Here is a 15,249-nt window from a genome sequence, read left to right as displayed (position 1 = left end):
TGGGGGCTGGGGGCCGGGGGCCAGGGTGAGCAGTTGGCTAGGCCAGCATTTGTGGTGAGGCAATAGGCAGGTTCCTCAGCCTCTCAGACTCTCTCATGTCTCATCTGGGCATGGTGGCGCCAGTGAAGGTTTTTGTGAGGATTAAATGCCATCAGGTGTTAAACACCTGGAATCCAAGAGGCCCCCATTATGCATTACTTCCTACCTGGCCTTTGTGTGAAATGCAAAAATTATTATTCATTCTGATCTCATAGCTTCCAGCTCCCTTCATAGCTATTCTTAGAAGAGGCTTTGCAGGTTTTGTTTCTTCTGGATTTTAACATGTTCAAACAAATGAGAAGTACAGGGGCTTTTGTCAGACTGTTGAATGAATGAAATTTCTACAGACCTGACCTGTGGCAGACATTTAGTGTGGCATGAAATCTGAACATATTTTCCAAGGAGGCTTTGACTGAGAGGCATTACTGTTGGAGTTTAGCTCTTAATTCCCAGGAATTGTACATATACATGCTCAATTTCACCCAATTTTAGGCTGGAAATAGAGTATGAAAAATATCTACCTTTGGGAACCACTCAAATTTGAGTAAGGACACTGAATGTTGATTCTGTGCTAAATAAATGTCACACACCACCTATTCTAAAAAAAAGCAGCATGGCTTATGTAAATTTTGCTTAGGTATATGTGTGTTTAAATTAAATTGAGTGAAAACTTGCTTTGGGAAAATATTTGCAACTATGCAGCGTCTACTGAAATAGCTGGGGCTGGAGCAGGGGGATGACAGTGCCTCACAGTCTTGGAGGGGAGACAGCCCTGTGAACCAGGTGACCTCATCCCCTAACCCCAGTCCCTCCCTGCGTCCCCTACCAATTGGACCAGAAGTGGAAATTATTCCTGGCTGGGCCAATCAGATTCTTCCTTTGGGGAATTTAGAACTGGAACATGAGGGGTGGGGTGGGAAGACTCGCTGAAAGGCCCAAGACTCAGGGGCTGAGGTCTCCATTCTAACAGCTTCGATGGTCCCTAAATGTCCAATGAATGAATGGACAGAGGCTGGTCTGCTGAGAGAGAAGGAAGCAGACGCAGAGAATGAAGAGAGGCCAGATGCCATGCAGCTGCAGAGGGCAGCAGAGCAGTACCTTGGTGCTATACGAGCTCAGGGGATGGCATCCCAGGACTGTGGCACAAAGGCTGCCCCCTGGGGTTGTGCAGGGCTGCGGCCCTGCTGCAGACAGCAGCTGCCTTGGCTTCCAATGACCATCTGGTCCTCAGCTCTGTTTTCTTTTCCTGGCTTCTGTGAACTCCCCTTGTAACATTTAGAAAGTCTCTTTTCCCTGGGTCTTCTGCATGGGTTTCACTGAAAGCAAATGATTCCTGATCCAGAGAGTCCTGCCATATGTGAGTGGGGCCTTACCCTGTAGATTCCAGCAGGCCAAAGTTTGAGAGGCCATGTAAGTCGTACGTCCCCAAGCACCAATCAAAGGAGAGAGCCGGAACAAGGGGCCTGGAGCTCTGAGCTCTGGCACATCTCTGTCTTGAACATGTCCTCTCACCGGCCTGTGGGTGGGGAACCTGGGCTCATGTCTCCAGGTTCTTGGGAGGCTCCAAAGAGAAACAGCAGTGCTCTAAAACAGCGATCCCCAACCTTTTTGGCACTAGGGACCGGTTTCGTGAAAGACAATTTTTCCACGGACTGGGGTGGGGGAGGGGTGGTTTTGAAACTGCTCCACCTCAGATCATCAGGCGTTAGATTCTCATAAGGAACACGTAACCTAGATCCCTCACATGCAGAGTTCACAATAGGGTTCACGCTCCTGTGAAAATCTAATGCTGCCGCTGATCTGACAGGAGGCAGAGCTCAGGTGGTAATGCTCTCTCGCCCACTGCTCACCTCCTGCTGTGTGGCCCTGTTAACAGGCCACAGATGGCTGCCTGTCCACGGTCTGAGGGTTGGGGACCTGTGCTCCAAAAGGTAAAGGTCACACCTTCACTGGGCTTTGGCGGCTCACCTGTTCAGGCCCTGGCAGTAGCCGATGGTGGGGTTCTGCCAGGAGAAGGCCAGCAGCACCCGGCGGAGCTTGTCGGGGAAGCTGGAGGTGGGGCAGGTGAAGTGTTTGTTGTTGGGAAAGGTCCGGTTCAGGTCCAGCTCAATCTGGCGGGCAGCAGGGTGCTCGTGGGCCTGGCCCCGGCTCAGCAGTTCCTGGTAGCAGCCTGGAGTGTGCAGGTGCTGGACACGGAGGTGGACCAGCCACCTCCAGACACGAGGCCGGTGTTCACGGGGCACTCCTGCCCGCAGTAGCTGCTTGAGCTCAGCTGAGGGCACAAGATTGCCCAGGGCAGCCCAGCGCTCCCGCAGCGGCCGATCCACAGCCTCGAGGCCCAGCAGGTGGTGGGAGCGTACCTCCAGGGCCTGGATCTTGGCCAGCAGCTTCAGGTCTTCTACCTCATAGTCGGGCACCGTCAGGAAGCCATACTCATCATACTCACTGCCAGCAAAAGTCCATGTTAGCAACACCTTGCAGAGCCCTTCCCTAGATAAGGGGTGGTGGGGACAGGGAGGACCCCAGGCCAGGTTCCTGCCCTGCTTTCACTGAGGGTTAACCACATAGCTCTGGGCAGGTCACTTCAGTTCTCCCAACCTCAGGTTGCGAATTTGTATAATGGGTATAAGGAATCCCTGCTCTGCCTCCTAAAGACCCAATGAGATCCTCTGTTGTAAGACGCTGGGGGCCTAGATAGTGCCTGGTACACAGTAAATGCTCAAGAGATATTTACTAATTCTATGCAAATATAAAGGACCCTCTTATTACTCCATGCAGCCTTAGGCCCAAGGAGTCCTGCACTGTGAATACAGAACCCCACTTACCACAGCCAGTAAGCGCAGGGATGGACGGGGAACAGACAGCACCAATGACAGACAGGTGGAACAGCTGGGGACCCATTCCAGACGGCCTTTGATTTATTCAATGTTGACTCACCTCCACTCTGTGCCCTGCCTGCACAATCTCATTTAATCCTAATGATCCTACAAAGCAGGTGTGTTTGCCCAAATCTTTTCTTTTTCCTTCCTTCCTTCCTTCCTTCCTTCCTTCCTTCCTTCCTTCCTTCCTTCCTCCCTCCCTCCCTCCCTCCCTCCCTTCTTTCCTTTCCTTCCTTCTTTCCTTTCCTTCCTTTCTTTCCTTTTCTTTCTTTCCCTCCCTCCCACCTTTCTCTTTCTTTCTTTTGTTCTTTCTTTTTCTTTCTTTCTTTTTCTTTCTTTTCAGGGCCTCACTCTGTTGCCCACGCTGGAGTGCAGTGGTGCAATCTCAGCTCATTGCAGCTTCAAGCTTCTAGGCTCAAGTGATCCTCACACCTCAGCCTCCCGAGTAGCTGGGGCTACAGGCGTGCACCACCACTCCTGGCTAATTTTTGTGGTTTTTTTTTTTTTTGTAGAGACAGGATTCCAATATATTGCCCAAGCTGGTCTCAAACTCCTGGCCTCAAGAAATCCGCCCACCTCAGCCTCCCAAAGTGCTGGCATTACAGGTGTGAGCCGCTGTGCCCAGCTCTTTGCACACATCTTACGGAGGCTGAGTACAAGGCTCAGAAAGGTAAAGGGAATTGTCACACGGCGAGAGGGCCAGGACTGGCTCCAAAGCTCGAGCTCCTGCCACTGGACTACTCAGCCTCCAGGGGCCTTCGAGCATAGCCACCCTCCTTTCTGTTATATTTAACCGCCCATGTCCACTGTGCTCAGCAAGGGCTTGGTGCAGAGGAGATGGCCTGCTTGTTTCCCCTCGTCCCCTCTCTGACAGGCACATCTGGGAGGCAGCCACATTTGGGAGGCAGCCTGGAGAAATGGAAAGCATGGGGCTCTGGAGGCAGCCTGTGCCGCAAATGTACTATAGGGCCGTGGTAGGCGGCTGCCTCCTCTGAGCGTAAACCATCTCAGCTGCAGCTGCACACTAATGCATGTGAAGATCAGAGGAGGTAATACTGTGCAGGACTTGCACATGGTTGGCAGGACCTGGCAGCAAGGCAGCTGGGGAGGAGCCACCAGCTCACATAGACCAGCCCTCCCTGGGCCGCCAGGCTCACCTGATGGGGCTCAGCTCAATGCTGTCAGATGAGGCCTCCCCAGCTTCCCACTGCAGTGCCTCCTGGACGAGCTGCCTCAGCAGTTCTGAGCACTCGCTGGCTTCGTCCCCCAGGGCCTCCTGCAGCCTTCTCAGACCAGCCAGGCACTTGCTTTCCACCTGGCAGTTTCTGGCTTGGAGGTAGGCGCACTGCAAACACGGAAAGGCTGGTCAGGCTACCTGGTGGGAGCTGGGCTGCCCCAGAGGCCTGAGGCCTGAACAGCTTTAGGCAGCACAGCCCTTCCAGCTCTCATCTGCCCCACACCCGACTCCCAGACCTTCGTATAAGGGAAAGGAGATAGGCCCTGAGGCCAGTGGTTTACAGCAAGGCAGGCAAGAGAGGCCCAGGCCCAGGTTGGAGCTGGTTCAGAAGAGAGGAGAGGGGTGTGCAGAGACAGCACAGGCTCTTACACAGCTTACGGTGCCATCCTGGTTCAGCCACTGCTAGCTGTGTGGCCTGTGGCAAGTTACTTAACCTTTCTGTGCCTTAACTTCTTCATCTGTAAAATGAGGATCATACAGAGTCTGCCTCAGGATTTGGGTGAGGATCAGATGAGCGGATGTGTATAAAGCCCTTCCCATGGTGCCTGGCACAGAGCAAGCTCTGCAGGTGGTATGACTAAGCAGCGCCCAGGGGATGGACACTGCCCTCGTGCCCTCTGCTGTTGCCACCTAGGCTCTTTCTGTTCCTCCAACACACACCCCTCCCGCTTCACAGCCCTCCTGCACCCTCTTCCCTTGCTTGGGACACTCCCCGCAACCCTACCTCGCCTTGAACTTTTGTGTTTCCATTTATACAACTTGGGTGGTGCTAGGCAAGTCAGGAAAGTTCCTTGTTTTCCATTTTTGTGAGATGGGGACAGTGAAAATCTGCTCATAGCACTGCCATGACCTCTGGGCCACCCCGAATCCTATCTCATCCTGGGTGACAGCAGGGGAACAATTCTGTTGCACCCTTGCCCGGTCGCCATCTGCAAACACTTGCCGGGCACCAGCTCCAAGCCATCCTCTGTGCCTGTTCTTCTACCTATCCCACCTGGTGCCCACCTCTGTTGCCTGGGCTGCTTCCTGAGTCCCATCATTAACACCTGTTTCAGGGATTCCTTTTTTTTTTTTTTTTTTTCCCGAGAGAGTCTCGCTCTGTCACCCAAGCTGGAGTGCAGTGGCATGATCTTGGCTCACTGCAACCTCTACCTCTGGGGTTCAAATGATTCTTGTGCCTCAGCCTCCTGAGTAGCTGGGATTATAGGTGTGCACCACCACGCCCAGCTAATTTTTGTATTTTCGGTAGAGGCGGGGCTTCACCATGTTGCCCAGGCTGATCTTGAACTCTGGCCCCAAGGGATCCACCTGCCTCGGCCTCCCAAAGTGCTGGGATTACAGGCCTGCGCCACCGCACCTGGCCCCTTCTCAGGGATTTCTGCTGCTGATTCCAAACAATCTCCCCACTTCCAGGCTCACCTCCTCAAGCCCACCCTCCTGAGCAGTCACAGCAGTCTTCTCGGAACAGGAACAGAAGTCTGATTGAGGACTTCTCCACTCAGAATCTTTCAGCTCCTCAGTTTCCTTGGAATAAACTCCAAACTCCTCATCTCCAGCCTCATGTCTCACTCTCCCCAGCCCTGCCCCTCACCTCTCAGACTACACATCTTTACTATGCTGTCTCTTTTCCTGGAAGATCCTTCTCCACTGCTTGCCTGGATAACATTAACTCATCCTTAGGACTCAATTCAGAAGGTACCTCCTCCAGGAAGCCCTCCCTGACTTTCCTTCCTCCCTTTGGGCCCCCAAGAATCCCACAAGCCCAAGTGCATCTTTTTTTTTTTTTTTTTTTTTTTTTTTGAGACAGAGTCTCGCTCTGTAGCCCAGGTTGGAGTGCAGTGGTGTGATCTTGGCTCACTGCAAGCTCCGCCTCCCGGGTTCACGCCATTGTCCTGTCTCAGCCTCCTGAGTAGCTGGGACTACAGGCGCCCACCACCTTGTCTGGCTAATTTTTTTTTGTATACTTAGTAGAGACGGAGTTTCACCGTGTTAGCCAGGATGGTCTTGATCTCCTGACCTTGTGATCCGCCCACTTTGGCCTCCCAAAGTGCTGGCATTACAGGCGTGAGCCACTGCGCCCGGCCCCAAGTGCATCTTGATTGTGTTACACTCCCTCACTAGTCTACACCCTCTTTGCAGGCAGGAACCAGCCTTATTGGTCTTGATGTCCCTTCCCCATAGCTACTTAGTGAATGCTGCTGAACAAATGACTCAATCCCCAGACCACAGGGGTCTGGAGAAGAACCTGATATGGGCCCTACTCACAAGGGGTCAGTTCAGAGGGAGAGGGGCAGAAAGGAAATGAGGAGAGTGAGAAGGAGTGAGCAGCATGGGGACCAGCAGAGGGGCCGGGGATGGAGACGGCCTGAACAGGGCCCCACCCCGCACCTTCGTCAGGAGAGCCTTCTCCTTCTCAGCCACCTTTCTCCAGATCTTTGTGACCTGGTGGATCTCGGAGTTGAGGAAGCGGTTCTGGGTCCGGTAAGCTTCCATGTCATCCTGGAGAAGAAAGCAAAATATGTTACGAGTTGGACACAAACATCTCCCTGGTCCTGGGGAGTCACACCCTCAAATGAGCCCCCAAAGCTTCTTTTCTTTAGAAATTTCCAATAATGGCAACAGAAGAGGAAGTCTGAAAGAAAGATAAAACACTCATAGCATGCTTCTCTATTCTTGATGTCAGCATGATGTGGTAAACAGACCAATAGGTCTGAATTTAAGCCCTGGCTGATGTCCTGGCTGGAAGGCCTCAGGCAGGCCACTGAACCACTCTGACCCTCTGTTTCCTCATCTGTAAAAGGGGCAAATACCAACTAACCTACTGGGCAGTTGGGAGACTAAGTGAGATAATGTGTGATAACACTAAGTACAGGGACCAAAACATAGCAAGTGCTCAAGTAGTGTTTGTTTTTAAAATCAACGTATTTTATCATATATTTACAATCATACTGTAAAATTAACTCAGTGTCACTTTGTAAAACCTTTCAATGTTGCTACATAAGCTTCCCAATGATCATTTTTAACCTCTGGTGATGATTCTATTGGGTGAATTTACCAGAACTTACTCATAATCCTTTTCCTGTCATTTTTAAATTTGACCCCGGGGTGTTTGCCATTGGTTTTTGATTATGAATAATGCTGTGATGAACATCTCTGAGTTTTCCTTTTGCAAGTTGCCCATCCAGTGGAAGGAATGAGCTCCCTGCTGCTGGGGCATACAAGGAGAAGCCAGACAAGCACTAGGAAGGTTCAAGCAAGGACCTGAGCCTCAGAGAAGGATCAGCTATAGCAGTGGCTCTCAATTCTGCTGGGATGGACATTACAGAAGCCGTTCAGTCACATAACACATTCTTAGAGCTATATCTCACAATTCCAGGGTATTTACGCTGAAACTCAGGCCCTTTCTCTCCCATTGATGTATGGGCTGGAGGCGAGTGCAAGTGATGCTGCAGCAAGGATGACTCCCACATGGCCTGATTGATTTGGAAATGAAGAACATGACATGTAGTTTGGGGCACTTCCTCATCAGGGTCACATGTGCACAGCCCACAGGTGGTCCTGGCCCTCCCTGGGTGGGTCTTCACTCTGGCCAAGATGATCTCCAAGGTCTTCCCAGGCTGGAAGCTCCGATGCATGCCCAGGGGCTGCTGCCCTCTGCCCAGAGCCTGACACACTAGAAGGGCCTCTGCTCCCAGGGCAGGGAATGAATGCCCCCCGTTGACTTCATCACATCACCCCTCACCACTCCACTGGGGCTCTCTGTGGTGCCCCAACCCCAGCCACCCCTGCTTTCATCTCCCTCACTGTGCCAAGGCTGAAAGGCTGTGCATCCACTCAGCTTACTCTCTGCCTTCTCCTGGCTGGACCCAGGCAGTTCCAACCCCTGGCGCCACCCTCCTCCCCCTATCCAATCCTGTCCCTGACCTAGATAAAAAACCAGCTTCACTGCCTCTCAAAAATGCTGCTATGTGTGCCAGCCACTCTGCTGGCAAGTTTCTGCCTGCTTCTTCTCCACGGTCCCCATATCCTATCCTTACATGGCAAGAAGTGAAAATCTTGTTTGTGGTGCAGGGACCAGTCTCCCATGAGCATCAGGCCTTTCCTGGACCACTCCCCACTCTCTCTGGAGTCTAACACTTTAGTGTCTGGAGACATAGAAACTTATGAATACAGAGGCTGTGCAGGCTTCCGGCATCACCCCCATCACCAACACCACACGGCAGATATTCTCTCACTTCATCCTCCCAGCAACCCTAGAAGGGATGTTCTTTTCTTATTCCTGTGACACAGATGAGGCCTCAGAGGCTCTGAAAGGGTAGGCAACTTGCCTAAGGCACAGCCAGTATAAGGCAGATGTGACCAAACCCAGGTCTGTCTGATTCTTTTTGTTTGTTTGTCTTGCTCTGTCGCCCAAGCTGGAGTACAGTGGTGTGATCATAGCTCATGGCAGCCTCAACCTCCTGGGCTCAAGCAACCCTCCCACCTCAGCCTGTCAAGTAGCTGGGACTACAGGCAGGCACCACCACGCCTAGCTAATTTTTTGATTTTGTAGAGATGAGGTCTCACTATGTTTCCCAGGCTGTTTTCAAACTCCTGGCCTCAAGCAATCCTTCCACCTCGGCCTCCTAAAGTGTTAGGATTACAGGCGTGAGCTACTGTGCCCGGCCAGGACTGTCTCATTCTAAAGCCTTAATCACCAAACTTCCTGCTGGGCACCATCTGAGCTCCCCACCAGCTGGAATCCACCTGGATGCCCACTCTAGTCCCTGCCTTCCATGCATTGTCCTTTGGTGTCTCCTGGCTACACGCATGCAGGCTTATGTGACCTCTCCTACCCATCAGACAGTATAACAACACATCAAAGACGCTGGCGTTGGCCATGTACCGGCACCGCCTGGTGGTCAGTGGCATGAATGCTGCGGGCACGCTGTCTGGGTGGAAATTCTGTCTTGACCACTGAGCCCCTGGACAAGTTACTTAACCTCATCCTCTCATCTGGAAAATGAGAATAATAACAGTACTACCTCATGTGGCTGGGAGAGGATTCAGTGAGTTAATATGTGCAAAAGGCTCAGAATGGTGCCTGGCATGTGGCAAGTGCAACGTGAGCATGAGCATCGTCTTCCTCACTGAGTTTGCGTGACAGCTCGAGAGCTACTATTCCCCACCCTGCACCCACCCCCTCAGTTGGCTGACAGAGTTCCGAATCCAATGCCCGGGAAAATACAACAAGCCCCCCGCAAGGGAGGAAAGGACCTACCATGACCTGGCCCATCTCCCTCACATCCACAAGGCTGTGGGATAAATATTAAAGTGCCCTAATTCCCATTTAACAGATGAGGAAACACACACAGAGAAAGTAAGTTCTCCTTGTCACGAAAGAGAGCCAGGATCCAAACCCAGGTGTGTTCAGCCCGTGGCAGGTGCTCAGCAGACACTGCGTAGAGAAAGCAGACCCAGCTCTGGCACCGGCCACTGCTCCACACCGCTGGGTCTCCCTCCTTGGTACCACCCCTTCCTCCTCCCAGGCCTAGATGTGCTCATGGATATTTATTTATTTTTCTTTCTTTTTTTATTTTTAGAGACAGGGTCTCACTTTGTCAACCAGGCTAGAATGCAATGGCATGATCATAGCTCACTACACCCTTGACCTCCTGGGCTCAAGTGATCCTCCTGTCTCAGGCCCCTGAGTAGCTGGGACTACATGTGTGTGCCACTACACCCAGCTAATTAATTTTTAATTTTTTGTAGAGACGAGGTCTCATTATGTTGCCCAGGCTGGTCTCAAACTCCTGGCCTCATGCAGTCCTCCCACCGTGGCCTCTCAAAGCACTGGATTGCGAGCCACCATGCTCAGCCACACACTGGTATTTCTAAGGCTTTGGAAAGAAGGCTTTTGTCACATAAGATACCCTGCTTCCAGCCCCAGGGAAGGCACAGACATGCCGGACAGGGAGGCAGAGTGAGCACAGCCTGGAACAGCAGTGGCAGTGGGTGGCGTCGGGTAGTACCTCCCCCTCCAGCTCGATGCCCTACCTTGAGTGCTCGTCTTGGCTCAGAACTGTAGGGAGGAAAAAGAAAAACCTCAGAAAAGAGAAAAGCCACAGGACAGTCACCAGTGGAATGAAAGAAGGAAAACCCTGGAGAAGGGGGACCAGGGAAGAAGAGAGCCAGCCTGCCTACCTTTGCAGGAAGCAGGAGCCCGGGAATTCTCTTTGGGCCATGCCTATGGACTAGGCCCTGTGCTGTCTGGAAGGCAGTGGCCTGGGCGTGGGAGGCCAGGTTCCAGCTGCAGCCTTGCCTCTTGCTGCCTGACCCTGGGCCAGTGCTTCTCCCTCGCCCCAGCTCAGCTGTCCCTGCCAGAAAATGAGTGGGGCAGACTAGATTTCTGAGTCTTTCCAGATCGGATATTCAAGAGATCAATGATCCTGTTCTCAAAACCAAAGTCTGAATAACAAGGGGCATTCCCTAAAGTTGGGTTCCTCAATCACAGGGCAGGCAGGAAACCTGAACACTCTCTGTCCTCAAACTCAAGACAATGGATATTTGATGGGTCTTCTAAAAGCTAAAAAATAAGGAACACCAACTACATGCAACTCTTTCTCTCTCTCTCTCTTTTTTTTTTTTAATAGAGACAGCGTCTTACTCTGTTGTCCAGGCTGGAGTGCAGTGGCGTGATCACAGTTCACCACAGCCTTGAACTCCTGGGCAACTCAAGTAATCTCCCACCTCAGCCTCCTGAGTAGCTAGGACTATGGCGGGTGCCATCATATCTAGCAAATTTATTTTATTTTTTTTTAGAGACAGGGTCTTGCTATGTTGCCTAGGCTGGTCTTGAACTCCTGGGCTTGAGCAATCCTCTAGCTTCAGCTTCCCAAGTAGCTGGGACTACAGGCACGTGCTACTGTGCCTGGCTAATTTTTTTATTTTTTGTAGAGATGGGATCTCGCTATGTTTCCCAGGCTGGTCTCTAACTCCTGGCCTCAAGTAATCCTCCTGCCACAGCCTCCCCAAATGCTGGCATTACAGGTGTGAGCCACCCATGCCTGGCCTTAAGCAACCCTTTAAGGCACAAAGCACAAAGCACAAAACACTGGGCCTCTGAGGATCATCTGAGCAAGTGTATTCTTGGTTAATGTGAATCACATATCCAGAGTCTCCATGTAGCTGAGCTCACTGATAAAGAAAATTCATGGCCAGGCGTGGTAGCTCATGCCTGTAATCCCAGCACTTTGGGAGGCTGAGGTGGGCAGATCACAAGGTCAGGAGATCGAGACCATCCTGGCTAACACAGTGAAACCCTGTCTCTACTAAAAATACAAAAAAAATTAGCCAGGTGTGGTGGCGGGCACCTGTAGTCCCAGCTACTCAGGAGGCTGAGGCGGGAGAATGGCATGAACCCGGGAGGCAGAGCTTGCAATGAGCCAAGACCGCACCACTGCACTCCAGCCTGGCGACAGAGCGAGACTCCATCTCAAAAAAAAAAAAAAAACACATAAAATAAAAAACAAAATTCCTGAATATGTAAATTCAGGGGCACACTGAGTCTCCTAGTGAGTCCATGATTACAATCAACTCTCAGGCTGTCTGGAGCCACCTGGCTGATCTAGCATTCTTTTTTTTTCCTTTGAGATGGTGTTTCACTCCTTCACCCAGGTTGGAGTGCAGTGGCACGATCTCAGCTCACTGCAGCCTCCACCTCTTGGGCTCAAGCGATCCTCCCACCACAGCCTCCAGAGTAGATGGGAACACAGGTGTGTGCCACCACAAATCTTTCTGACCTCCATGCTGCTCTACCGGGGCTTGCACAGTGGATTCCGGTAGTATGGGTGGAGGGAAGAGGAAGCCGCCTGGCTGGGGGCAGGCAGGGTAGAAAAGCAATCCGATGGAAGCAGTTTTCCCTGCTGTGTGGAGGGCTGAGAGCTTTCAAATCATCTAGCTGTATTTGCATTGGAAAGGTTATGTTTTCTTTTAACCCAAAAGAATCTCTGATTTCAGACTAAATAAGGGAAAAGATTTGGGAACTGGTTATGTGGGTTTTCAGTCTTTGCTGAAAGAAAGGGAAGGGAATCAGGTTTCACGTCCTTTTCCTTTATCCTTCTAACAGCCCTAGTCAAGAGGACTAGTTGGGCTATTTGACACAGAGGTGAGATAGCATGCCTAAAGTCACACAGCCAGAAAGAGGCAGAGCCAAGAGTCAAAGAGGTCAGTCTGACTTCAAAGCTTGGGTGGTGGCCACTGTTCAACACTGCCCACCGAGAGCTTTTCTCTCAAAAGCTTCCTGATTTCTTTTTTTTTTCTTTCTCCATCTGCCCTCACCAAGTAGTTCTTTGATACAGTAGCACGAGAGTTCTCAAGGTTATATGTCTATATGTACAGTCTCGTGTGGCTTAATGATGAGGATACACTCTGAGAAATGCGTCATTAGGTGATTTCACTGTTGTGCAAACATTATAGACTGGATGCAGACAAACCTAGGTGATTTAGCCTACTATGCACCTAGCTAGATGGCGTAGCCTATTGCTCCGAGGCTGCAGACCTGTGCACCTGTTACTGTACTGAATATCATAGGTGGCTGTCACATAATGGCATTTGTGTATCTAAACACATGTAAACATAGAAAAGGTAGCATGTTGTGCTATGATGTTATGACGGCTATGATGTCACTATGTGATAGGGATTTTTCTGCTTCACTGTAATCTTATGGGATTATCACATATGCAGCCCGTTATTATATGGCATCTGACTTTACATATGTGGTTGTGAGTGGCAGGGTTTGGGGCAGGACGAACCCTGGTTGTATGGCTCCCTTTAGGGACAGTGGAGGCTATGAGTGCACTCCACAGCCACAGGCCTCCCAGTGGGACAGTTCCTGTCACAACCCTCTAGAGAGGAGGCTGCGGGTCACAGCAGGCAACACACTTCACATAGTTCCTACCCCCTGTGACACCACTGGTCCCTGTTGGATGGGGAAGCCTAGGGAAAGATAGGGACTGAGAAGGGGAAAGAAGGGGAGGAAAGGGGGAGCAGTAGCTAGAAGCGGCAGCTGAGCAGACAGACCAGACCGCAGACATGAGCTCCAACCCATCTCCAGCTGCCCCACTTCTTCAGCACATGACCCTGGGCAGCCTCCTTAACCTTTCTCAGCCTCAGCATTCACATCTGTAAAGGGGGAGCATACCAGCGGCTGCCTCACCTCACAGGGCTGGCGCGAGGACTAAATGTGGTGATGCACCCACCGAGGGCAGTGCCTGGTACACAGGAAACACCCTATAAATTCTACAGATGGGAGCGGTGACTATTGGTAGCTGCAGGTCATCTGTACAGTGTGCAGGCGCAGGACTGTAGGGGGAGGGTCGTGCTGGCCCCTTAGGGCTCTCGGGTGCACTGGGATGGCACTAAGGGAGGTTGACCAGGCCAGGCCCCACACTCAGCTAGTCGGGCTTTCATCTCTCATTTGATAATCTAGAGGCATCTTCACTTTTCAGTAGTCCAGGATCCCAGGGCTACTGGTTAATGGGTCAATCAAGGCCCAGGCAAACTGCACTGGGCCTTGTGGTAAAGAAAGTGAAGAAGTGTAGAGCAATATTCCCACCAACATGTGTTTCTAATGTGAATATTCTAGAATGAAGGGGTATCCCCACTCCACCTAGCAAACCCTTAAGGGTGGAGAGCGCACCTTCCCTGAGGGCTGGGAAAGAGGACCGGCAGGACTGGCAGGCCCTGGAGGGAAGGCCCCTACCTTCAGGTGCTCTATCTTCTCCTGCTGGCTCAGGAAGTCCCTGTTAGCAGCGTCGGGGGGCAAAGAAGACTGGTCAGGGGGGTGCGTGAAGTCCTGGGTGACCTTCTCAGAGAGCTTGCAGATGACCTGCTGCTTGGCGTGGTTCTTGTCCATAAGCAGCTGCACGTGCTGCTGTAGCTCCTGCACCTGCTGCTCCCGTAGGCTCGCTGTGTGCGCCAGGCTCTCCCGCTCCTGCTCCAGGGCCTCCACCCGCCGGCCCAGCTCGGCGATCTGCCGCACTTTGTGCCGCACCAGCTCCAGCCGGTCCTTGTCCTCAGCCGCCGCCAGGTATGCGCTGGACGCCCGCTTCTCCTGCTGGGCGGCCTCCAGTGCCTTGTGCAGGATCTTCACCAGCTCCTGGGCAGGGACAGGGAAGCATCTTGTGAGCTCAGGGAGGGCCTGCTGGGCGCCAGAGCGGGGCATACATTATCAGTAGTTCTCCTAACCACCCTGAGAGGTGCCCAGCAGCATCCCTGGGGCATCTTATCCTGACACTCAGTTTCTCCTTCTCTGTTCAAGTGACTGTTAGCTGGGCACATGGTTCCCCAGCTTAAAACTGCATCTCCCAGCCAAGCCATGGTGAGGTGTAGCCAAGTGACTATTCTGCCTAAATGGGAAATGAAAAGTGAGATGGGCAGCTTCTGGGTCCTACCTTTAAAACCACTAGACACATGCTCCCTGGTCCAGTTTTCTTTGCCTCTGGCTGGGAAGTGGCAGGAACTAGAGTGGCTGCCTCAGACCCATAGCAGAAGGTACATGTTGAGAAAGGGCTGCCCCCCCAGCTCAGAGTTGCTCACCTACCTCTGGGTTCTTAATGTGAGTGAGAAATTTCTCACTCGTTTTGGGCCACAGTGCTTTGAAACTTTTTTTTTTTTTTTATATAGCATCTCCCTCTGTTACCCAGCCTGGAGTGCAGTGGCACGGACGTAGCCTCAATCTCCTGGCCTCAGCTGATCCTCCCACCTTAGCCTCTCAAGTAGCTAGGACCACAGGAACATGCCAACACACCAGGCTAATATTTGTATTTTTTTGTAGAGACAGGGTTTTGCCATGTTGCCAGGCTGGTCTCAAACTCCTGGACTCAAATGATCTGCCCACCTTGGCCTCCCAAAGTGCTGGGATTACAGGTGTGAGTCACCATGCCCAGTGGAGACGTTTTTGTTACAACAGCTGAACCCATACCCTGACATATACACATCCATTTCAGGGATGAACAAACTGAGGCCCAGCAGAGAGTAGAGTGGAATTCAATCTCAATCGGCCAGATTCCAAAGCCTGTGCTCAGTCACTAAGAAAACCAGGGGTGGCAGCTA

At 51.8% G+C, this 15,249-nt stretch overlaps 1 protein-coding gene across 2 annotated transcripts in view; it reads right to left on the bottom strand.

The window, feature by feature from the left end:
• The window catches only part of TBC1D2 (TBC1 domain family member 2), a 56,711-nt gene that overhangs the window by 7,670 nt on the left and 33,792 nt on the right, over positions 1-15,249 (bottom strand). For both annotated transcript variants that reach the window (XM_004087009.3, XM_003260546.3), the window contains 4 exons: positions 13,898-14,293; positions 6,544-6,654; positions 4,076-4,263; positions 2,008-2,484 (listed from right to left, as the gene is read on the bottom strand). In XM_004087009.3, the coding sequence (XP_004087057.1) occupies positions 2,008-2,484; positions 4,076-4,263; positions 6,544-6,654; positions 13,898-14,293 (1,172 nt within the window). The remainder of the gene's footprint in view (positions 1-2,007; positions 2,485-4,075; positions 4,264-6,543; positions 6,655-13,897; positions 14,294-15,249) is intronic.

This window comes from Nomascus leucogenys, chromosome 1a (genome assembly GCF_006542625.1).
Source record: "Nomascus leucogenys isolate Asia chromosome 1a, Asia_NLE_v1, whole genome shotgun sequence".
NCBI lineage: Eukaryota > Metazoa > Chordata > Mammalia > Primates > Hylobatidae > Nomascus > Nomascus leucogenys.
The sequence above is the reverse complement of the archived record's forward strand: the minus strand, read 5'-3'. Positions and strand labels throughout refer to the sequence as shown.